Source organism: Myotis yumanensis, unplaced genomic scaffold (assembly GCF_028538775.1).
Source record: "Myotis yumanensis isolate MYYU_CA2020_CCGP unplaced genomic scaffold, mMyoYum1.0.hap1 SCAF_13, whole genome shotgun sequence".
NCBI classification, from domain to species: Eukaryota; Metazoa; Chordata; class Mammalia; order Chiroptera; family Vespertilionidae; genus Myotis; species Myotis yumanensis.
Window position 1 is genome coordinate 53,030,305 of NW_027223764.1, and position 23,085 is coordinate 53,053,389.

Consider the following 23,085-nt stretch of genomic DNA (forward strand, 5'->3'; position numbering starts at 1 on the left):
TCTTCCAAAAAATACAAAAGGAAGAAACATTTCCCAATTAATTTTGAAGCCTACAAAATCAGACAAAGACACAACAGCAAAATAAAATTACACAACAATACCCCTCCATGAACATAAACACATAAACTTTAAATATTAGGAAATAAATTATAACCAAGTAAGTTTTATCTCAGGAACACAAAGATAGTTCAATATTTGAATATTAATAAATGTAAACTATGAGAAACCAAGATGGCGGCATAGGTAAACACCGGAAATTGCTGCCTTGCACAACCACTTCAAAAATATAACTAAAAGACAAAACGGACATCATCCAGAACCACAGGAAGGCTGGCTGAGTGGAAATTCTACAACTAGGAGGAAAGAGAAAAGCACACTGAGACTCGGAGGAGGTGCGGAAGTAAAGTGTAGAGGTACGGAGGCGTACGCCGAAAGGGCTGGCAGCTGAGGACATGGTTGGAGGGAGTCTCAAGCTCCCGACTGCTCTGAACTCCAGTTCCGGGCAAGTCTCTGGGGACCCAGACTCATACGGGGAGAAACTGGACTGTCTGGCATCAGGCGGAACTCGAGGGCGGCTTTTTCTCAGAGGTGCTTGCAGCCATTACCGGGACACTGAGACGCGGGGCCTTTTAGGGTAGGACTGAGGATCAGCCATAGCTGTTTGCTCTGCCCTGTTGATTCCCTGAGACCCCGCCCCACCCAAGCTGTGCACAGAGGCTTTTGCATATGAAAGGTCTGGCCCTTTGCAATCTGAAAATTACCTAACAAACTGCAGCTGGGTCAGAGAGACCCAGAACTTCCAAGAGAAGGCCCAAGGCCCCACAGCAGCTTGCATTGCTTCACAGCTGGGCCTCATCTAGGCACCTCCAAACCCCAAACAAAGAAGAGGAATCTGCAGACCTCTCCATAGCTCCTGCTGGGTAGCCTCAGGCAGAGGCTAAATTAGCACCTCCTTAGAGATCCAAGAGCCAGTGTACCCAGTGGTCAGAGTGGGACCATCCAGATTACAACTTCTCAGATCCATAAGGGGCACACTTTTGGGGCAGACTCAGTGAGCACCAAAGCCCCACTGAAGCAAGTCTTGCCCCAGAAGGGTGTCTCCAGCACAGAAGTTCTCCCACTGTAGACACAGCTGATTCTCACAGCCAATTGGCCTGGAGGTCAATTCCTCCCAGTGATACTTACAACAATCAAGGCTTAACTACAACAAGACTGTGCACACAGCCCACAAAGGGGTGCACCAAGAGTGTCCACCTCAGGTCATTGGGGAGGCTGAGCCACTGGGCCCTATAGGACACCTAGCACAGAAAGCCACTCTGTCAACATAGGGAAGCATAAAAAATGCAGAGACAAAGAAACAGGTCACAAATGAGAGAAATGGAGGAAAGCAAACTACAGGATATAGAGTTCAAAACCACACTTATAAGGTTTTTCAAGAATTTTCTAGAAACCGCCAATAAATTTAGTGAGACCCTCGAGGATATGAAAAAAGACCAACTAGAAATTAAGCATACACTGACTGAAATAAAGAATATTATACAGAGTTCCAACAGCAAACTAGAGGATCGCAAGAATCAAGTTAAAGATTTGAAATACGAAGAAGCAATAAACACCCAACCGGAAAAACAAGAAGAAAAAAGAATCCAAATATATGAAATAGTGTAAGGAGCCTCTGGGACAACTTCAAGCATACCAACATCCGAATTATGGGGGTGCCAGAAGAAGAGAGAGAGCAAGATATTGAAAACCTATTTGAAGAAATAATGACAGAAAACTTCCCCTACCTGGTGAAAGAAATAGACTTACAAGTCCAGGAAGCACAGAGAACCCCAAACAAAAGGAATTCAAAGAGGACCACACCAAGATACATCATAATTAAAATGCCAAGAGCAAAAGACATAGAGAGAATCTTAAAAGCAGTAAGAGAAAAAAAGTCAGTTACCTACAAGGGAGTACCCATACGACTGTCAGCTGATTTCTCAACAGAAACTATGCAGGCCAGAAGGGAGTGGCAAGAAATATTCAAAGTGATGAATAGCAAGAACCTACAACCAAGATTACTTTGCCCAGCAAAGCTATCATTAAGAATTGAAGGTCAGATAAAGAGCTTCACAGATAAGAAAAAGCTAAAGGAATTCATCACCACCAAACCAGTATTATATGAAATGCTGAAAGGCATCCTTTAAGAAGAGGAAGAAGAAGAAAAAGGTGAAGATACAAATTATGAACAACAAATACACATCTATCAACAAGTGAATCTAAAAATCAAGTGAATAAATAATCTGATGAACAGAATAAACTGGTGAATATAATAGAATCAGGTGCATAGAAAGGAAATGGACTGACTATTCTCGGGGGATGGGGGTGTGGGGGGTGCAGGAAGAGACCGGACAAAAATTGTACACCTATGGATGAGGACAGTGGGGGGGGGGGGGGGGGGGTGTAAGGGCAGAGGGTGGGGTGGGAACCGGGTGGAGGGGAGCTATGGGGGGAAAAAAAGAGGAACAACTGTAATAATCTGAACAATAAAGATTTAATAAAAAAAATAAAAGAAAAAAAATAAATGTAAACTATTATATAAGCACCCTGAAAATATCATAATCACAACAATTGATGTAGACAGTTAGGTGACAAAATTCAACATCTATTCATGATAAAAAATTCTCTGTAAATTAGGAAAGAAAATGAATTTCTTTAATGGGACAGTGTCCTAGTCTGGCTGCCATAACAAAAATGCTGTAGACTTGATGGCTGAAAAAAGAAATTTTTTTTACAGTTTTGGAGGCTGGGAAGTCCAAGATTAAGGTGTTGGCTGATTTGATTCCTGTTGAGACCTCTCTAACTGGCTTGCAGATGGCTGCCTTCTTGCTGTGCACTCATATAAACTCTCCTTAGTATATGCACATGAAAAGAAAGAAAAAAGTCTCTTCTTATAAGGCCACAAATCCGATCATATTAGGACCCCACCGCCATGATATCAAGGTTTCAACACATAAATTTTTTTAAATAGTTTATTGATTTTTAGAGAGAGAGGAAGGGAGAAGAGAGAAACATGGATATGAGCATGTAACACTGATCAGCTAGCTCCAGCACACTCCCACTAGGGATCGAGCCTGTAACCTAGGCATATGACCTGACCGAGAATTGAACCAGCAACCTTTTGGTGCATGGGATGACTGCCAACCAAGTGAACCACACCAGCCAGGGCTCAACGCATAAATTTTTAAGGAAAACAATTCAATCCATAGCAAAGCATCTTCAAACAACTGAAGGTTGGCGTCATACTTAATGGTGAAAGACTAAATGCTTTCCCCTAAGACTGAGACCCACCCCCCCCCCCAAAAAAAGTCTGCTCTTAATATTATATTCAATATCATATTGGAATTCATACCAGGTACAATAAAGGGAGAAATAAAAATTACAAGTGAAATATTTGCAGATGACATGATTGTTTACATAGAATATTTTGTAGATAAAGACAAGCTGATACTGAAAGTTATGTGGAAAAGCAATACCTAATTTAAAATTTACTGTAAAGCTACAATAATCAAAAAGTGTAGTACTGACAAAGGGAACAACCTATATACACCAGAAATAGACCTGCACATGTGGGGCTTTTTGTGTGTGTTTTTTGTTCGTTTCTTTTTTTGTGTTGTTTTGTGTTTTTTGGTTTTTTTCCCTCTTATTTTAAGAAAGCTGCCAAAACCGGTTTGGCTCAGTGGATAGAGCGTCGGCCTGCAGACTGAAGGGTCTCGGGTTCGATTCCGGTCAAGGGCATGTGCCTGGGTTGCGGGCACATCCCCCGTGGGAGATGTGCAGGAGGCAGCTGGTCGATGTTTCTCTCCCATCGATGTTTCTAGCTATCTATCACTCTCCCTTCCTCTCTGTAAAAAATCAATAAAATATATTTTAAAAAATAAAAAATAAAAAAAGAAAGCTGCAGAAGTAATCCTGTACAGAAAGGATTGCTTTTCAATATATGGCATTAGAACAATTTTACACATGTATGTAAAAAAAAAAAACTGAACCTCAACGAAAACCTCTCATTATACAGAAGGTAACTCAAAATGGATCATTGATCTAAATGTAAAATGTAACACTATAAACTTTTTAGAGGAAAGCAGAGGGAGTATTTTTCCTGATCTGGGATTGGTCCAAGAATTCTAGGACATGACACCAAAAGCACAATCTATTTAAAAAGTTGGTAACTTTAGCAGAAAAAAAAGATATTGTGAAGAAAATAAAAAGCCAGATTTGAAAATATACTTGCAAATCCCTTTCCATCACAGGACTTGTATTCAGAGTATATAAAGAACCACAGAACTCAACAAAACTTAAGTAAGACATGTACAAAAAAATTAACAGACTTCTGGTCAAGATGATGGTGTAGGTAAATGCAGTTACTCGAATCCTCCCACAACCACATAAAATTAAAATAAATGGCCGAAACCGGTTTGGCTCAGTGGGTAGAGCATCAGCCTGCGGACTGAAAGGTCCCAGGTTCGATTCCAGTCAAGGGCATGTACGTTGGTTGCCGGCACATCCCCAGTAGGGGGTGTGCAGGAGGCAGCTGATTGATGTTTCTCTCTCATCAATGTTTCTAACTCTCTCTCTCCCTTCCTCTCTGTAAAAAATCAATAAAAAATATTTTAAAAAAAATAATAAATAAATTACAGAACAAGCATTATTCAGAACTGCCTGAAGTCTAGCTGAATGGAAGTCCTACAACTAGGGATTTAAAGAAGCCACACTGAGACTGGTAGGAGGGGTGGAGATATGGAATGAGCTGGTCCCACACCCACATGTGCCAGATAAAAATCAGAAGGTATATCTTGGCTGTAGAGGACCCCCCTGAGGAGTGAGGAATCCTACCCCACACTAGATCCCCCCAGCCCAGGGTTTCAGTGGCAGGAAGAGAAAAAACCCATAACTTCTGGCTTAAAAAAACAGTGGGGGTAGGTGACTGAGGGAGATGGGAGCTGAGAGGGACTGAGGCTGCTGGAGTTCCAAGCACTTCCTCTTAAAGGGCCTTTGTACTGACTCAGACTTGCTCCCTCTGAGCTCTAGCACTGGGGCAGCAGCTCGAAAGGCACAAGGGACATATGGGGAGGAACTGAATTTTCCAGCATTTGGGCAAGAGCTGGAGGGGCAGCTTTCTGTCGGACAAAAGTGCTGGCAGAGGCACTAGTGCCCTTGACGAGCCCGAAGAGAGGGGCCATCTCTGAGTCTCCATCAACCTGGCTCACACTGTTTGCCCCTCCCTGTTGATCCCCTGAGACCCTGCCTCACCCAAACTGTGGGCCACCCAAGTTGTTTCCAGTGGCTTTTCTATACAAACTGCCTTTCTTAGCTCCTGTGGCGGACTTTCCTGAAAATCTCTTAAAGGTTCACAAATTGCAAACACGCAGCATCTAGCCTTGGCATGCCTCATACCTCTCACCACGAGGCCCCAGGCCTGGCACTAATGGCAGCCAGCCTTGGTTCCCACCTTGGACTCTCCTGGGCACCTGCAAGCCCAGCTTAAGTAGCAGCCATCTGCAGATCACTGTGCAGCTTGTGCCGGGTGGCCCCAGGCAGGGCACAGGTGGTGGCTGACCTTGCACCTCCCAAGAGGCTTTAGAGTCAGTGCACCCAGTGGACAGCTGGTCAGGTGGGAGTGGAAGAACAAACAAAGGCGATTGAGAAGGAAAACCCAGGACTGTACTAGTAGAGGGTGTTCTGAGAGCAAAGCGAATCTAAGAGAATAGGAGAGGAACCAGAGAAAATACTGACAATTCTTTTGTGAAATTCTGCTACAAAGAAACATGGAGAAAAGGTATAGGAAATAGGGTCAAGAGGAGTTCATTTGAAGATGAAATAACTGCAGGTTGTACGATCAGGGGAATACTCTAGTAAAAACTGATGGTGTTGAGGAGGGAACAGACTGGCTGGAGTGACGCCCTGGAGGTAACAGGATCCAGCACTCAGGTGCAGGATTAGTTTAGGTGGACACAGGTAGCGCATCTACAGTAACGGGCAGGGAACAGAGGGGGGCACTGGTGGATATGGTGGTAGAAGTCTGCAGCGGTGGGAGTCTCCACTTCCATTTTCTTAGTGAAGTAGGATGGAGGGGGAAGGAGGTGGGAAGGACTGAAGAGAGAAGAGAGGCCTGAGATCCTCATTTGGGAGAATGGCAGAGACCAAGCAATGTTGGAACTGTTGAAGGGAGGGCAGTCAGGATGGCTCTGTGTTCTCCTCTGGCGTGTTTAGCTGCACTGCTGCAGTATGGAGACGGAGAATAGGGTTTCTCCAGGGTTCTCATTTTACCAAGCAGATATGATGTGACAGGGAGATGAGGGAGTTAAAAAGGACGCAAGAAGCTCCTCATAAAGGCTGACCATGGAGTTCAAGCTAGCTTACTAGGGAGGGCGAACTCATCAAGGGAGGAAGGTGGTAAGAGGTGGGTTGGAGAGACTGGTAGGGTTGCAGGAGTTTTGGTTTGGGGCATTAGAGGGAATAACTTAGAAACATCGGAAGTGGTTGTCGGAGTGGGACGCTTCAGGGGTTGCAGACCTTAGACAAGCTCTAGGGTGTGATCACAGGGGCACTGAGGCTGCGCCAAGTTAGAAGGCAAGAGTGGGACACACGGAGCCAAGTGGATGCTAGAAGGATTACCCACCTGTATACTGAAATCTCCGGGAAGTATGAGGGTTAGTGTTAAAGCTACAAAATTATGAGCTTTCACAGAGGAGGAAGTGTGTGCCCTGGAGGGCAGCCTCCCTGGCACAGCAGCGTGTAGTGATGCAGAGCGAATGCCTGTGGGCACCGAGGGAGAACTCGAGCTCGCTGTGAAGGGCATCGAGGGCAGGGGGTCTCAGTTACTAGTATGCCTGGTTTTATGAGGCAGAACTGAGCCCTGGGGGGTAGGGGTGGCGGGGTGGCACTGGTAGGATATTGAAAAGAAAACCTCCAAGACCAGAGGGAGATACAAACTCTGTAGGCAAAGGCATCCAGCTCACCCGAGATGGGCTCATGAACCCGCAGCAGTCCCTCGGGTGGAATGGGCAAACCTGTGCTAGAAGAAAGCGGCAAGAGGCTGCGTTCTCCCACGGAAAGTCCTTTCCCGGGGTCAGAGGAAGGACGAGCATTTTACGTGGGCAGTCTGTCCCTGCCCTGAGTCTGCTGTTCCTGAGCAAGCGGTCGAGCCACAGCGACTCCCAACCCAGAAGGGTAGCTGTAACTGACGGCTGCAGTCCCCGCGGTGGGATCCCCGGGGCGGGGCGCCTCCACTAGCTAATCACAAGTCTTCCTAGCGGCTCTCCCCGGAAAATCGTCCCTCCTCCGGTCCCTTTCTTCGGCCCCCGCCTTGTTTCCCGCCGGCGGGTGGAGTAAGGGCGTAGGACGCCTTTCCGGTTCCGGCGTGGTCCACGCGGGGCTGAGCAGGAGCACCTGTGAGCTCGGTGAGCGCTGCGGGCTGGGGGAGGCGGCGGCGGCTGGGTCTCCAGGGCTGGGGTCCGGGAGCTTCGCGAGCCGAGCGCACGGGAAGGCCCGCGTTCGGTCTCGGGCAGTCTGCCCCCGGGGAGAACCTGAGGCGCCGGGCAGGCATCTTCCGTACCTTCCGGAGACGTGCTCCTTGGTCGTTGGGGGCGTGGCTAAGGAATGCGCGTGGGGAGCCGGGACCCGGGGAGAGGGGCAGGGAGAGCTGGCGGGCGTTCCAGTGCGGCGTAATCCCGGCCGGTGACAGACCCGAGCCACGTCATTTAATTCCAAAAAGTGTTTCCCCTCTCCCCACCTAACCGGCATCCCAAGAGGATAAAGGCATCAAGTGCATACAAGTTCGGAACCAAGATACCGTTGAGCAGAAAAAGGATGTCCTGAAACACACAGCTGTTTAGTTTCAAAGCGCTCCTAGAACCCAGCTCCCCTAACTCCCATTAGCATTTCTTGACATTATGCTGGTATGTGCGGACTTTCTATTCCGCCGGTGAGAGGGGGGGAATCGGACTGCCCTCCTGCAGTGCAGCCGTCTGATGGGGCCCTTACTGCCTGGCCCTGAAGACATTGGTTTGAATTCCGCCCACTAGTCAGATCATAACTGCAGCCATCTCCCTGCACCGTGCCGAGCACATCATAGGCAGACGCGTGTATTTATTGAACTGAAGTTATCGCAGTTTCATTGGATGACTTGATTGCCCCACTCCCCTTTTTTGTTAACCATGTGCTATAGTATGCAGCCTGCTTTCCCTAAAAACAAACAACAAAACTTAATCCAGTGGTTCCCAGTTTATGGGCCATGAATTTCTGGGATGCTCAGGAATCCCAAGGGTTTCTGCAAATCTGTGTGGTCTCCAGGCATCATCCACAACCAGTCATATCTCACACGAGTACATATTGCTATTTTTTAAGTGTATGTAGGTAATTATTATAATTAAAGAGTTTTACAGTATCAAACTAAAAGTAATACTGCTGTCATGTTGGGGTGTTATTAAAATGCTTTGATTTTTTTAAAATAAAATACCTTAAAATAGTTTGTTTGGAAGCCATTTTATTAGTCCAGTTGCTATTTAGAGCTGAGCTGTCCAAATATTCTAGTAAAATATGACTATTTAAATTTAGAATGGAATTAATTAAAATAAAATGTCAATTTCTCGGTTTCACTTGGTACATTGTAAGTTCATTAGCCACAGTGGCTAGTGACTACTGTGTTAAAAATAGCTATAGAATGTTTCCATCGTTGCAGAAATGGACAATGCTAATGCAGAAACTTAAGATGAATAGAGAGTAATCTAAGCAGAGGTAACTAATCTAATTTATAGCAGAGCAGTGAAATTTGGCATATTAAGTAGTTCCTACCCTTCTTGGGTGAACATATATGTCTTTTTTTTAAAGAAATAAATTTACTGTTTTTCCCTGGGTGCCGTGTAGATTGTAAAATGTTTCCTCCACCCCCACCTCATTCAATGTAGGTAACTTGTGAATTGGTAAAAAGTCACTATGGAGACCAAGGACCAGAAGAAACACAGAAAGAAAAACAGCGGGCCCAAAGCTGAGAAGAAAAAGAAACGGCATTTGCAAGACCTCCAACTTGGAGATGAGGAAGATGCCCGGAAGAGAAACCCCAAAGCTTTTGCAGTCCAGTCTGCTGTGCGGATGGCTCGATCCTTTCACAGGTATGTTTAGCTAGATTCTTCTAGTGATTCTTTCATTTTTTTCTGTAAATAATATATTTTTATTGATTTCAGAGAGGAAGGGATACTAATGATGAGAGAGAATCATAGATCAGCTCTCTCCTGCACACTCCCCACTGGGGATGGAGCCCACAACCCTGGCATGTGTGCTGACCAGGAATCGAATTGTGACCTCCCAGTTCATAGGTTGATACTTGACCATGGAGCCACACTGGCTGGGCTCATTTTTTTCTTTTTAAACAGTAGGAGTCTCTCCAGATGATGTTTGAATTCATGAGTCTGTTCAGCTCTGAAGGACATGGAGATGCATGCCATATTTCTTTTACTAAGGCATAAGAGGCAAGCTGCCTTGCCTCCAGCGATTATACTGATTGCCTTTTTTTGCCCAAGAAAAACCATGAGTTTTTTAATAGAATTTGTTCTTAAACTTTAAATAATATCTCTGATAATAGGTGTGCTTGTGGGGTTTTTTTAGATGTGTTTTATATAGTTGAAATATATAATATTAAATAACTATTTAATGAATCCTTATAGGCCAAGCAATGTACTATAAACATTATTTTTTTTTTATTGATTTCAGGGAGGGAGAGGGAAGGAGGGAGGGAGGGAGGGAGAGAGAGAGAGAGAGAGAGAGAGAGAAACATCAATGATAAGAGGGAATCATTGATTGGCTGCCTCCTGCACACCCCCTACTGGGGATCAAGCCCACAACCTGGGCATGTGCCCTGACTGGGAATTGAGCTGTGACCTCTGGTTTATAGGTCTGTGCTCAACCACTCAGCCATGCCAGCTGGGTTAGACATTATTTTTTTAAAAGTATTTTTATTGATTTCAGAGAGGAAGGGAGAGAGGTAGAAACATCAATGATGAGAGAGAAGCATTAATCAGCTGCCTCCTTTACACCCCCCACTGGGGATGTAGCCCGCAACCCAGGCATGTGCCCTGACCAGGAATGGAACCAGTGACCTTCTGGTTCAACCATTGAGCCATACTGGCTGGGCTAAACATTAGTGAATTATATTCTTCCAGTAAAGGAGCCAAATTTAACTCTATAGCCTCTGCTCTTATTCATTATGATATACTGCCTCTATGTTTGCTTTTTTTTTTCTCTTTAAATTACTGTAATCAACTAATAAAGCAATCAGATTTAAGGTTTGTATAGTTTTCAACATTCTGTACTGTTGAAGTCCATCTGTTTTTATATTTACTGAAGTGGTTATTTGGATTTGAGCCAGGAGTTAACAAGTTAATTATACCTATGTATTGTCTGTTCTGCTCTCTTTAAAATCTTTACATATAGGGATACTGCCTTTTATATTTTGAAAATGAATTTATTTATTTATTTTTTAACAAATAGGACTCAGGATTTGAAGACAAAAAAGCACCATATTCCAGTGGTTGATCGAACTCCACTAGAGCCTCCACCAATAGTGGTGGTGGTGATGGGGCCTCCGAAAGTTGGCAAGAGCACTTTGATTCAGTGCCTCATTCGGAACTTCACCAGGCAGAAGCTCACAGAGATCAGAGGCCCTGTAACAATTGTGTCAGGTAGGCGGGTGCGACCCCAGACACACATGGCAGGTGTTGTCGTCTGAGAAGCATGCATGTCCTTGTTGAACTTTTTTTTTTACTGGTAAATGCGGAATTAATACTGTCACTTCATATTACCTCTTATAAGTTTTACTAAGTTGGCTGTAACTTCAGAAAAAGATAAGTTCCACGAGGTAATAATGACGCACATGTATACCTTGTTCTGACTGCAGTGTGGGTTTGCTAGGGATGCTCCTCTGAAAGGCGGGGCTGGCCTGGGCAGGCTGGCTTGGTCCTGGTGAGCACCTTCATTTAACAGATAGCAAGTACTTCCCATTCTTGTGGCAGTAAGGGAGTTTTCCTCTCTTTCCTGTGAGATTTATCTGCTTTGGAAGATGGTGACCTTTCTAAATTTGAGGGAAGATGAAACAAATTCCCAAAATGACAGTGGTAGAGCCTGGACTTTCTCATTTAGCAATAATAAGCACGGGTCCACTTCTATCTGGATTTTCTTTTTTAAATAAATGTACAGTTGGCTTTTTGTATCCCTAGGTTTCACATCTGCAGAGTCAAGCAACTATGGATCAAAAAGAGTATTTTTTCATCCGTGGTTGGGAATCTGCATATGCGAAGGCCAACTCTATGATTGTTATGAGCCATTTTATGTAAGGGAGTTGAGCCTTTGGCTTTTGATATCCACAGGGATCCTGGAACCAACCCCTGTGTTTACCAAGGGACGACTCAAGTTTTGGGGGAGTCAAAGATTATATGCGATTTTCTACTGCACAAGGGTTGGCGTCCCTAACCCCCTAATTGTTCAAAGGACAACTATAGTTGGACTGAGGCTTCTCTTTAAGACATTTTTGTTATGGTGATGACTTCTTTAGACTTATTTTAGAAATGATGATTGTTCACAAACATTCTGTTGTATTAGGTTTGAGGATTTTTTTAGCTGTAGTGGGAACACGGGAAGCTTTGTTAGAGGTAGAAGCGCTGGCCACTACTGAACAGGATCAGGGTCATCATGAAGTCCACTTGTCTGCCCATTCTAGTCGGAATTTTACCTGTTTGAGCACCTTATTCATGAGTAGTCTTGTGATATTTTAAAATTAGAGAACATAGCAAGAAAACCAAGATGAAATAGATTTTATCAATTTTCTCCTATAAAAATGAATTTCTGGCATATTCCTTATAAGTGTATATGGTGCTTTACTGAATGCAGTTAAAAATGTTAATTAACGTTAATGGATATATTTTTTTTAAAGTACAATTTTCATCTTTTCACTTATAGGTAAAAAGCGCAGACTCACCATTATTGAATGTGGATGTGACATTAACATGATGATTGACCTGGCTAAAGTAGCAGATTTGGTAAGTTAGTGTGGGCAGTGGGTTTCTGATGGGGACTTAGAGCCGTGTGATGGGTTATTTATCCCATGTTGAAGGGAAGAAAGGATTATAATTATTAAGGAAGTGACGAGTGTTATGAGGGGTGCAGTAGATGTATTTGATGATGATGGTCATAATAATTTTTGTTATAATAAAACTGGAATGTGCACAATGAAATGTATTCTAAAATCTAAAAGTAAATCACAGGACAAAGAAAACCTTTAATCAACATAGCTAATAAAAGCTCATTAAGATACATATATACATGTATACATACATGCATAAGTATGTACATGAAACAGTAGTAACGGTCCATTTCTTGGACCCTTAGTGGGCATTGTGCTAACGGCTTTCTACAAGTTCAGCTCATCTAACCCCCCAGTATGCCCTAGAGGTAAATAGGTATTATCTCCAACTGTGATGGAATCAAGACTCCCAGAAGTTAAATGATTTGTCAGAGGGTGGGAACTCTACTCTTAGATGGTGCCAGAACCTCTGTCCTAAATGATTATGATAAAACAAATAGGTGGCTTGCCCATGAGAAGTTGTCAGAGTTGAAAATAAAAAATCTCTACAGTACTCAGCATGTGGAAATTGTGCAGCCTCGATTGCATTTACAGAGATGTTACTGTGCAAAAATAAAGCCAAAAAGAAAAAAATTAAGCCATATTGATTAGAAAATGTGGGGTAATAGATACCTTGGTGTTTTGGGGTTTTTTTTTATTCAACTTTCTGGATAGCTGTTTGGTGAAAGAGCTACAGATTTTATTTTTTGGCCCAGGAAATCCTCTAAAATAAAAAATAATTTAATATGATGTTATGGCTATCCCATTTTAATATCAGAAAGCTAAATACTATTCAAATTTTCAACATGTAATGCTACCATTAATAAAAATGTTATTGTCAACACAAAATAGTATAAACTTATTAAATCTTACATATATGAAATGATTGAAAGCTTAATGTATGAGTCAGTTTCTCTTTTATGTAAAATATTCCAAGCCCTAATTTTATTTAATTAATTTTTTAAAATATATTTTTATTGATTTCAGAGAGGCAGGGAGAGGGAGAGGGAGAGGGAGAGGGAGAGGGAGTGAGAGATAGAAACCTGTGATGAGAGAGAATAATTGACCAGCACACCTCACACTCGGGATGGAGCCCATAACCTGGGCATGTTCCCTGACCAGGAATTGAACCGTGACCTCCTGGTTCACAGGTCGATACTCAACCACTGAACCACGCTGGCCAGGCCCAAGTCCTAATTTTAAAAGCATATACATATTAAGAAGCCTTTCATATACATTTTTTTAAGGTTTAAAAAGGAACACATCAATTTGGTAAAATATTCAAACTGTAATACAGGGTGCAAACAATGTTTGTTTTCTGTTTCCTTGCTTCTCTCAGTTTCCCTCAAAGCAGCATCCTTCCAGATATGTCTATACCAGGGTTGGGCAAGCTTTTTGACTCAAGGGCCACAATGGGTTCTTAAACTGGACCGGAGGCCGGAACAAAAGCATGGATGGAGTGTTTGTGTGAACTAATATAAATTCAAAGTAAACATCATTACATAAAAGGGTACGGTCTTTTTTTTTTTTTAGTTTTATTCATTTCAAACGGGCCGGATCCGGCCCGCGGGCCGTAGTTTCCCCACCGCTGGTCTATACATACACGTATAACCTTTTTGAAGCACACGGTGTTTATTATACTCAGGTGCTTTGTTTTTTTTTTCACTTAGCATTTCTTGGAAGTAAATAAGCTCAACCTTACTAAGTATTCCATTGTGTGTACCGTATTTATTTAACCTGGCTTTTGTTGATTGCTCTGCTCTGGGTTGTTATAAAGCCTTCAGTCACAGCAGGCATACATAATACACAGATTTGTGTTTGCATGCACATGTGTGTGCACTGTAGGAGGAATGCAGGTTTCATTTATCTTCAGTTGGCAGAGGTTGTAACTAAGACAAAGATTGTGTTTGCCACCAGTTTTTCTGATCATACAACTAATTGCTTGCCCCTTGTCACTCCATGTTGTCAAGTGGGATATGGGGATACCACCGCCAGCCCGCTCCCCTTCAGCCTGCTCCAGTGTCGTTGGACAGCTCTGTGTGCTGCTCAGCCTGTGCTCTGCAGCAGCAGCTATACTTTCTCACAATGCTCAGCAGCCCACCTTCATGTAGCTTGTGGTTCAGGATTATGAATGTTCCATAATTTAATCAGATAAGTTTTTCTGTATTTAAAAATTATTATATTTTTAAAATGTTTTTATTGATTTTCAGAGGAAAGGACGGGGAGAGAGCCAGAAACATCAATGATGACACAGAATCGTCTATCTGCCGCCTCTTGTATGCCCCCTACTGGGGATTGAGGCCGCCACTGGGCATGTGCCCCAATCAGGAATCAAACTGACCTCCTGGTTCATGGGTTGACACTCAACTACTGAGCCACACTGACAGGCTAAAAATTATTTCTAATTATCTATAAAAAGATGATGACAGAGATGTAATATCTTAAAACTAGAAGTCTCTAGGAATCAACTCTGAAATTATATGAAGGGTCATAAATTTTAAAAATTGGTCTTACCTGCTTATCTTTTATAGATTACCATTTATAATTTTACTATCTTTGACTCCATTCTAAACTGGTAGCCTTCTTTTTTTAGTTTCTGAGCAATTGCATGTTACAAATTAATATATAAGATAGAGCTTTTCTACTACATTCTTCCCAACAAAAGACTTGTTTTCCATATGAGAAAATTGAAACAAATATTTAGTTTTCTCTACATTTTTTATATTTTTCATTTATTATCATTTTCTCCCAGTTTTTGGATGTCAAAGATTTGGCTTCTTTGTTAGAGAGACCTGTTATTGGCTTAAAAACACCTTGCCAAACAGTTTATTTCTTGAAGTAAGAACTTTTTCAGATAAGGACTAAAGTAGATGCAGCCTTTTCTGAGTTATTTCTCAGACATCAAAATTCCTGACGTGGAAGTTTATATCTTGGTAGATGTTGTCTCATGTTTACCTTTTAGAGCAAATCAAAAGATGTTTTTTTTTTCTCTATCATGGTTATTCCTAAATACTCATTTGATTTAGTCTAGAGCAGGAGTTGCGGAGTTGCACATTTTCAGTAAAGGGCCAGATAGGCTTTGTGGGTCATAGTTTCTGTTGCAACTACTTAACTTTGCAGTTGTAGCTTAAAAGCAGGTGTAGAGTCCTGGCCGTGCTCAGTGGTTAGAGCGTAGGCCCACAGACCAAAGGGTCTTGGGTTCGATTCCTGGTCAAAGGCACGTACCTTGGTTGCAGGTCCCCCAGCCCCAGTAGGGGCACATGTGGAAGGCAACCAGTCAGTGTGTCTCCATGTTGATGTTTCTCTCTCTCTCCCCCTCCTCCCACTCTCTCTAGAAATCAATGGAGGGAATACTTTGGGTTAGAGTTAAAAAAAAAAAAGTAGGTATAGGCAATACATAAATGAATTAACATGGCTGTATTCCAGTAAAACTTTAGTTGTGAAATAGGTGCTGGCTGGGATTTGGCCCATAGGCCTTAGTTTTCTGATGGTCTGTTTTGGGTAGTTTCCTTGAGAAATTGTCTTCTGTTTTTAGGTTCTGATGCTCATAGATGCCAGCTTCGGGTTTGAAATGGAAACATTTGAGTTTCTAAACATCTGTCAAGTACACGGCTTTCCTAAAATTATGGGCGTTCTCACTCATCTAGATTCCTTCAAGTATAATAAGCAACTGAAGAAGGCGAAGAAGCGATTGAAGCACAGGTTCTGGACAGAAGTCTACCCGGTAGGTAGATAATTAGTTATTGAATACTAACCCTGTAATCCTTTCGAAATAGACTGCATGAGTTGGGAGATCTTCACAAGCATCTCTACAGGACTCACCTCCTATATATCTGTTGATAGTCCCTGGCATACTTCCTCGAGGTAGTCTTTATTCTGGACAGACTCTTAGTGTGTCTCATTTGTCTCTGTCCCCCAGCACCAGGCAGGGTCTGGTTCTAAGTCAGCGGTTCTCAGCCTGTGGGTCGAGACCCCTTTGGGGGTCAAACGACCCTTTTACATCGCCTAAGACCATCAGAAAACACATATATAATTACATTTTTTTGTGTGTGTGATTAATCACTATGCTTTAATTATGTTCAATTTGTAACAATGAAAATACATCCTGCATATCAGGTATTTACATTACGATTCATAACAGTAGCAAAATTACAGTTATGAAGTAGCAATGAAAATAATTTTATGGTTGGGGGTCACCACAACATGAGGAACTGTATTAAAGGGTCGCGGCATTAGGAAGTTTGAGAACCACTGTTCTAAGTGGTTTGGATTTGTGACTTTATAGAGTGTGTCCAAAGGTTCTCGTAGTGACAGGGCCAAGAGCAAGTGCACACATACTGCCCCTCCCTCCCCTCACACTGATGCGGCCCATTGGTCTCAGGATGTTTTGTGCCCAGGAGCCTCACTGCAGTACTCCAGACAGGTGCCACTGCTGGACTGCAGAGAAGTCTTGAAAGTAAATGTATTTGCAGTCTGTCCTTACGAAGCCCTAACAAGATGGTTCCTGAGAGGCTGGAGAGGTTCCGGAAGCATTGGCACCGTTGTTTGCTAAGAGCCTTGCTGCTTATTTAGAGGCCTTTATTTTAGTGCACTATCGACAGGAATTTAGTTGAAATTTAATTTCTTTTTTCTTTATGTTTAGGGTGCCAAGCTGTTCTACCTTTCTGGAATGGTACATGGAGAATATCAAAACCAAGAAATTCACAATCTGGGCCGTTTTATTACAGTTATGAAGTTTAGGCCTCTGACATGGCAGACATCTCACCCTTATATCCTGGCAGACAGGTAAAAAGTGAATGTCATTTTTTCTTCCTTGCCCAGATATTTCAAAGCTAAGGAAGTCAGAAAAAAAACAGTAATAGAGCTTATTTTGTGTTTCTTTGTGAATAGTGGAGGGAGAAATGTGGTTGATGGAAAATATCTACTTATTTTTGTATTATTACATAAAGATGCTGTGGCTTTGGGAATAAAGTATGAAATGTTTAGAAAATTGTGAGGATTTTGAAGCATTTAAGGCTGCAGGATGTGGCTCCATCCTGCTTTTCCAACCTTAAGTTGGTGCTCTAGTCACTCAGGTGTGTCCTGTGTTTTCCTTCCTTTATGCTTTTTTTTTCATATTGTTTTCTTAGCCTGCGGTACCCTTATTCCACCTGCCAGAACCCAACTCACACTAAAAAACCCCAGATCCAAGTTTAATCCTCTTCCTTCCCTGACCCCAGGGACATGCATTCCCCGTTTCTGGGGTCTTACTTAAGGAATGTATAGTTCATAGAGCCTAAGGTGCAATCATGTGTTTGCTTCTTTTCCTCTGGTAGATGGTGAACTGTGCTTCCTTATTTCTGTATTTTCTATACTTTTCTAAACATGATGAGTGAACTAGTGAGGGTGTTGAATTATTGACATGTGAAGGCGGGGGGTGTGGGCGGTACACGAACTCTGACATTCATTTCTGCCATGTGATTGGGTTTTATTTTTCTAGGATGGAAGATTTGACAAACCCAGAAGATATCCGAACGAATGCCAAGTGTGACCGAAAGGTGTCTCTTTATGGTTATTTAAGAGGAGCACATATGAAAAATAAAAGCCAAATTCACATGCCAGGTATTCTTTCGTTGTAAGATGTACTGTATTTATAGAATTTCTTATATGACTTCACTTCTGAGGAAAACTTCAAATTGGCCAAACAAGGTAGAGCCACCTTGCTGGAGGCTTTAAGAGTAATTCAGGTCTGCTTGGCCGGCAAACACTGAGTTGCCAAGTCTCCTCTGCTCTGTTGTTAGCTGGAGAGACACAGTGCCAGTGTCGGGGATGCCCTTGTTGTGGTTGAAGCCTTCTGACGGCCATTCCTGCTGACAGTTGGGAGATTTGTCAGCTGAAGCCATTTTCCTGTCTCTCTTCCAGGTGTAGGAGATTTTGCTGTGAGTGACATCAGTTTCCTACCAGACCCCTGTGCCCTTCCTGAACAGCAAAAGAAGCGCTGCTTAAATGAAAAGGAGAAGTTGGTTTATGCACCTCTCTCTGGAGTTGGCGGTGTGCTGTATGATAAAGATGCTGTCTATGTCGACCTTGGTGGCAGCCACGGCTTCCAGGAATCGGTGAGGGCAGTCACAGGCATAATATAATTGGAGCTTTGTAATCTGTATTCATATTTATGATAATGCCTATTGTAAATATGCAGAATATTTAACCGCATTCAGCAGAAAGTAAAAGGCATGTCCCCTGTACCTCCCTGCTGCAAGATTCAAAGGATCCCACATCTCCCAACATGAGCACTGTAAGCAGCGAGGTGCCTGACTTCCATCTCTCCTTATATAAAATCAGTGTGTTTTCTAGCTCCAGCTCTTTGGTCTTTGGTTTTCTCTCTCAATATAAAATGTTTATTTAGATTATTATATATTAACTGTAAATACTATAATGTATCTGTGTGTGAGAGAGAGAAAGAGAAGTAATATTGTTATATGGTATCTAACTATAAATGCTTTTACAAGATTTGGCACTTAAGAATATGTGATTCTGTTGTTCCCTGTTAATATTTGTAGAGCTATTTCTGTCTGTAGACAATTGTGTGGTATTTCATTGTGTGCATACACCTCATTTTTCTTTTACTGTTCTGAAATGGGATTTAATTGGGCTAAAGTGAGTACATTCTGTAGCTTCAGCACGTAAGGTTTTTCTAGCAAAATATTTAGGTTATCAGGTTATGTACTCTGCGAACTTTGAAAAAGTTTAATGAGGACAGAATTCAACTAGGCTTTGTTATAAGAATTTTCTTTTCTTTTTGAGGCAGGAAGAAGGGTTTTCAGGAGCTGTGTTTAGGGTAATTTTGAGAAAGTAATTGAAGCCAGTGTGTCTCTCTTCACAGTCCTTGTGCATTCCTCATTTTCCCTTTCTTGGTCACCTTGGCAGGACGAGGCAAGGCCCACCCATGAACTGGTCCAGAGTCTCATTTCCACCCATTCCACTATTGATGCCAAGATGGCTTCAAGTAGAGTGACACTTTTTTCTGATTCCAAACCACTGGGGTCAGAGGATATAGATAATCAAGGGTAAGTTTGCTATTTTTCTATTTTTAATTAAAAAAAAAAATTATACTACAGAAGATTCTATCACCCATAACCTATCAGGACACATTTTGGTGTGGTTCATTGCATGGCATTTTGCTTTGCTTTGCTTTGCTTTGTATGTGCATATGTTTCTGAGAGCTCTTCCCCTAGGTCACATTACATGGCATTTCTTAAAACAATATGGAGAATTCTGTTTTTAACAGACCCAGAATATTCCTCAACTATCACAAAACATTTTCCATAGATTGCTTCAAAATAGTGGAGCAAGCAGAGTCAGGGAGCTTGTGCACATGGCTGTCCAGAAGCCACACATTTTTGTCTCTGAAGGTGTTACTTACATTGTGTTGTAGTATCTCTTGTGGGGTGATTTCCACTAATGTGTGGCTTATACAAATTATTTTCAGTCTGGGTTGGGAATTTGTATACCTTGTACATAGTTTTATTGAAGTAATTTGTGACTCAATAAAAATCATTCTGAAAATGATTGAGATTATCTAGTTTATAGCTTATCTATAGTAATTCTATCTAATAAAGAAGGAATATGCTAATTGACCCTCACACCTTCGCAAAGATGGCGACGCCCACAGCCAATAAGGATGGAATATGCTAATTGACTGCCACACCTTCAAAGATGGCGGCGCCCACAGCCACAAGATGGCAGCATCCAGTCCCCTCAGCCCCCAGCCACCCAGGGCCGGCCCAAGGCGCAGGCAAGCCTTGGATGATGGCTGCTTAGCCGCCCAGGGCCGCCCGAGGTTTGCGCTGCCAGCAGTGGCAGCAGCAGAGGTGTGATGGGGCGTCACCTTCCCCTGATTGCCGGATCACCTCCCGCCCCTGAGGGCTCCCAGACTGTGAGAGGAGGCAGGCTGGGCTGAGGGACCCCCTACCTCCAGTGCATGAATTTTCATGCACCGGGCCTCTAGTAAAAGCATATATGCTAACTAGACCGGATAGCTGAATGACCTTCCAGACATCATTCCGGATGTCCCAGATCAAGCTGCGGTGGCAGGGGCCGAGGCAGAGGCGGTTAGGGGCAATTAGGCAGTCAGGCGAGTGGTTAGGGGTGATCAGGCAGGCAGGCAGAGGCAGTTAGGGGTGATCAGGCAGGTAGGCAGGTGAGCAGTTAGGAGCCAGCGGTCCCGGATTAGGAGAGGGATGTCTGACTGCCGGTTTAGAACTGGCAGTCGGGCATTCCCCAAGGGGTCCCAGATTGCAAGAGGGTGCAGGCCGGGCTGAGGGACACCCCTCCCCCGCCATGCACGAATTTCATGCATCGAGCCTCTAGTCTATAATAAAAGCATAATATGCTTATTAGACTGGACAACCAAATGACCTTCCGGACGAAGCCGGGATTGTGAGGGCCGAGACAAGCCGCCGTGGCTGCGAGGGCCAAGCCCCTTGCACAAATTTCGTGCATTGGGCCTCTAGTTATAAATAAATACTAATGAAGAAAAAAAAATCATCTGCCTCTTAACTAGCAGATGGTATAGCATGGTAGTTGAGTGCAATAGTTCTATTTGGGGAAAACATCTCTAAGCTTCAATTTTATAATCTCATAATAGTAATGATTATTAAATTCGATAGTATACATAAACTATTTAGCATGATGCAGATAACAAGTATTAACGGTCCCTATTATGGTAAGTGTTATTAGCTATTTTCATTTTTAAGTATTTTGGTCATCCTTGTCTACATGGACACTTTAACATAGTTACAGTCATAATCATAAAATTTCTGTGTCTATATTGTGAACATTTCTTTTTTCTATAGTCTTTTTATATAGTCATCACTTTGTTATTGGTATATTTAACTTATATAATCTCTCTTAGTACAATTTTTAGTATTTTTCCACAATTTTCTATAAACTACATTAAGTAGCTTCCTAAGTTTTTATTTTATCTCGTGAATTTAGTATTTTTTTTTTAAAGATTTTTTATTGATTTTTAGGGAGAGAGTAAGGGAGCGTGGGAGAGAGAGGAAAAAAAAAATATTGATTGGCTGCCTTCTGCACATCCCCTACTGGGGGTGGACCCTGCAACCCCAGCATGTGCCCTGACTGGGAATTGAACTGGCAACCTTTCAGTGCATGGATGACACCCAAGTGAGCCACACTGGCCAGGACTGGATTTAGTGTCTTGATGATGATTCTTTATCAAGTATTGCATTGTTGATTTCAAAATGGCAATATTTTTTCTTTCTTTCTTTCTTTTTTAATCCTCATCCAAGGATATATTTTTCATTGAGAGAGAAAGAGACATTGATGTGAGAGAAACATCTATCAGTTGCCTCCTATACCTGCCCCATCAGGGATCAAACCTGCAACCTTTTGGTGTATGGGACTATGCCCCAATCAACCAAGCCAGCCGGCCAGGGCAAAATGGTGATGTTCTTAATTTGTTAGCTGGCATGCTTTAGCAAGGAGCTTTCATTTCTACCCCTTTATTTTAGTATCCTTGACCATGGACATTTTTGTTTATTTCATTTGTTACTATCCTGTTACAATCATTGTTCTTTCTGTGCCTATGTTGTCCTTTTAGCCTGTCTCATGTCATTTTGGCACATTTCTTTTGCTCTTTGAGCACTTCCTGGCTGCTGACACAGCAGGATGTTCCAGGCTACTTTGTACTTTCCCTGCCTTGGACCTGTAGTTAGCCATTTTTCTAAGGATCATCTGGTTCAAGCTTGGAAGTGATTAGTCTTCTAAAAGATCTATTGAGTTCTCGCTTCCATTTTGAACAGTTTTTCCCTAAAATTAGTCTTTTTCTTTTTTAAGTGTTGTTAGGGAACTGCGTATGAGTTTGCTTATTAAATATTATAGTACTTATTAAATCATTCCTTTCTGTGCTATGTCATTTAAAACCATCCCTTGACAGAATTTTCTGCTTTGTATATTTATTGACTTGCCATTTCTAGATTAGCAGATTGTTTTACATGTTGAATTATTTTGCTTTACTTGGTAATATAGGCTGTGGATGCCAAAAGAGGAAAAACAGGTGGATTTAAAAACTGGTCGAGTACGTCGAAAAGCCATTTTTGGAGGCGAGGAAGATGAGTCTGGGGATAGTGATCCTGAAGATGATGAAGAAATGTCTGAAGGTGACAGGTTGGAAAATAGCTCTAGTGATGAATCAGAAGAGGAAGGAGATGATGAAGTGACTGGTAAAGTCTATATAGCTGACAAAGGTGCCAAACGGCAGAGACTTGAGATGGAAGAAGACACCGAGATAGATTTGCCAGCATTTGCTGACAGTGATGATGACCTGGAGAGGAGCTCAGAGGATGACGGAGAAGTAGAGGAAGCTGATGAAAGCAGTGAAGAAGAGGGCTCCAGTGCAGGAGAGAGGGATATTTTAGACTCTGAGGCTTTAGAAAAAGGCAGTAAACACAGTAATGGTCTGAGTGACCGTTTGCATCTGGAGAAGACAATGAAAAAAGCAGCCCTCACGACTTCAGATTCCGGCCATTGCACAGCTGAAGAGGCATTTGCATCTGAAGATGAATCGGAAGGAAACTCCTCTCTCAGTACAGAGGAAATGGACTCAGAAAATGAAGCACCTATTAGGAAGAAGTTGCCAAAGCCTCACGTGGTCAGTGGTCAGAAACGGGAGTCAGAGAGCTTGACTGATGAGACCAGTGATATAGAAGACTTACTCAAAGAGGAAGAAGAGTACAAGGAAGCAAGTAATTATTCCACAGAAACTTCAGGTATGCCTAAATTTAATTTAACTGCCCTTATAAACTTGGCACTGACATATCCTCTCTGATAAAAGAGTAATATGCAGATTAACCATCACTTTGTGACAAAGATGGCGGTACCCATAGCCGCAAAGATGGTGGCACCGTTCGGAGCCACAGAGCCAGTGGACACAC

General features: G+C 42.5%; 1 protein-coding gene across 2 annotated transcripts in view; it reads left to right on the top strand.

Moving 5' to 3' along the window:
- Nucleotides 1-7,381: 7,381 nt before the first annotated feature.
- The window catches only part of BMS1 (BMS1 ribosome biogenesis factor), a 35,928-nt gene continuing 20,224 nt past the window's right edge, over nucleotides 7,382-23,085 (top strand). For both annotated transcript variants that reach the window (XM_070433108.1, XM_070433109.1), the window contains exons 1-10: nucleotides 7,382-7,439; nucleotides 8,946-9,149; nucleotides 10,525-10,715; nucleotides 11,989-12,068; nucleotides 15,687-15,875; nucleotides 16,794-16,936; nucleotides 17,631-17,752; nucleotides 18,053-18,246; nucleotides 19,058-19,197; nucleotides 22,181-22,920. In XM_070433108.1, coding sequence (XP_070289209.1) covers nucleotides 8,974-9,149; nucleotides 10,525-10,715; nucleotides 11,989-12,068; nucleotides 15,687-15,875; nucleotides 16,794-16,936; nucleotides 17,631-17,752; nucleotides 18,053-18,246; nucleotides 19,058-19,197; nucleotides 22,181-22,920 — 1,975 coding nt within the window. In that variant the 5' untranslated portion in view covers nucleotides 7,382-7,439; nucleotides 8,946-8,973. The remainder of the gene's footprint in view (nucleotides 7,440-8,945; nucleotides 9,150-10,524; nucleotides 10,716-11,988; nucleotides 12,069-15,686; nucleotides 15,876-16,793; nucleotides 16,937-17,630; nucleotides 17,753-18,052; nucleotides 18,247-19,057; nucleotides 19,198-22,180; nucleotides 22,921-23,085) is intronic.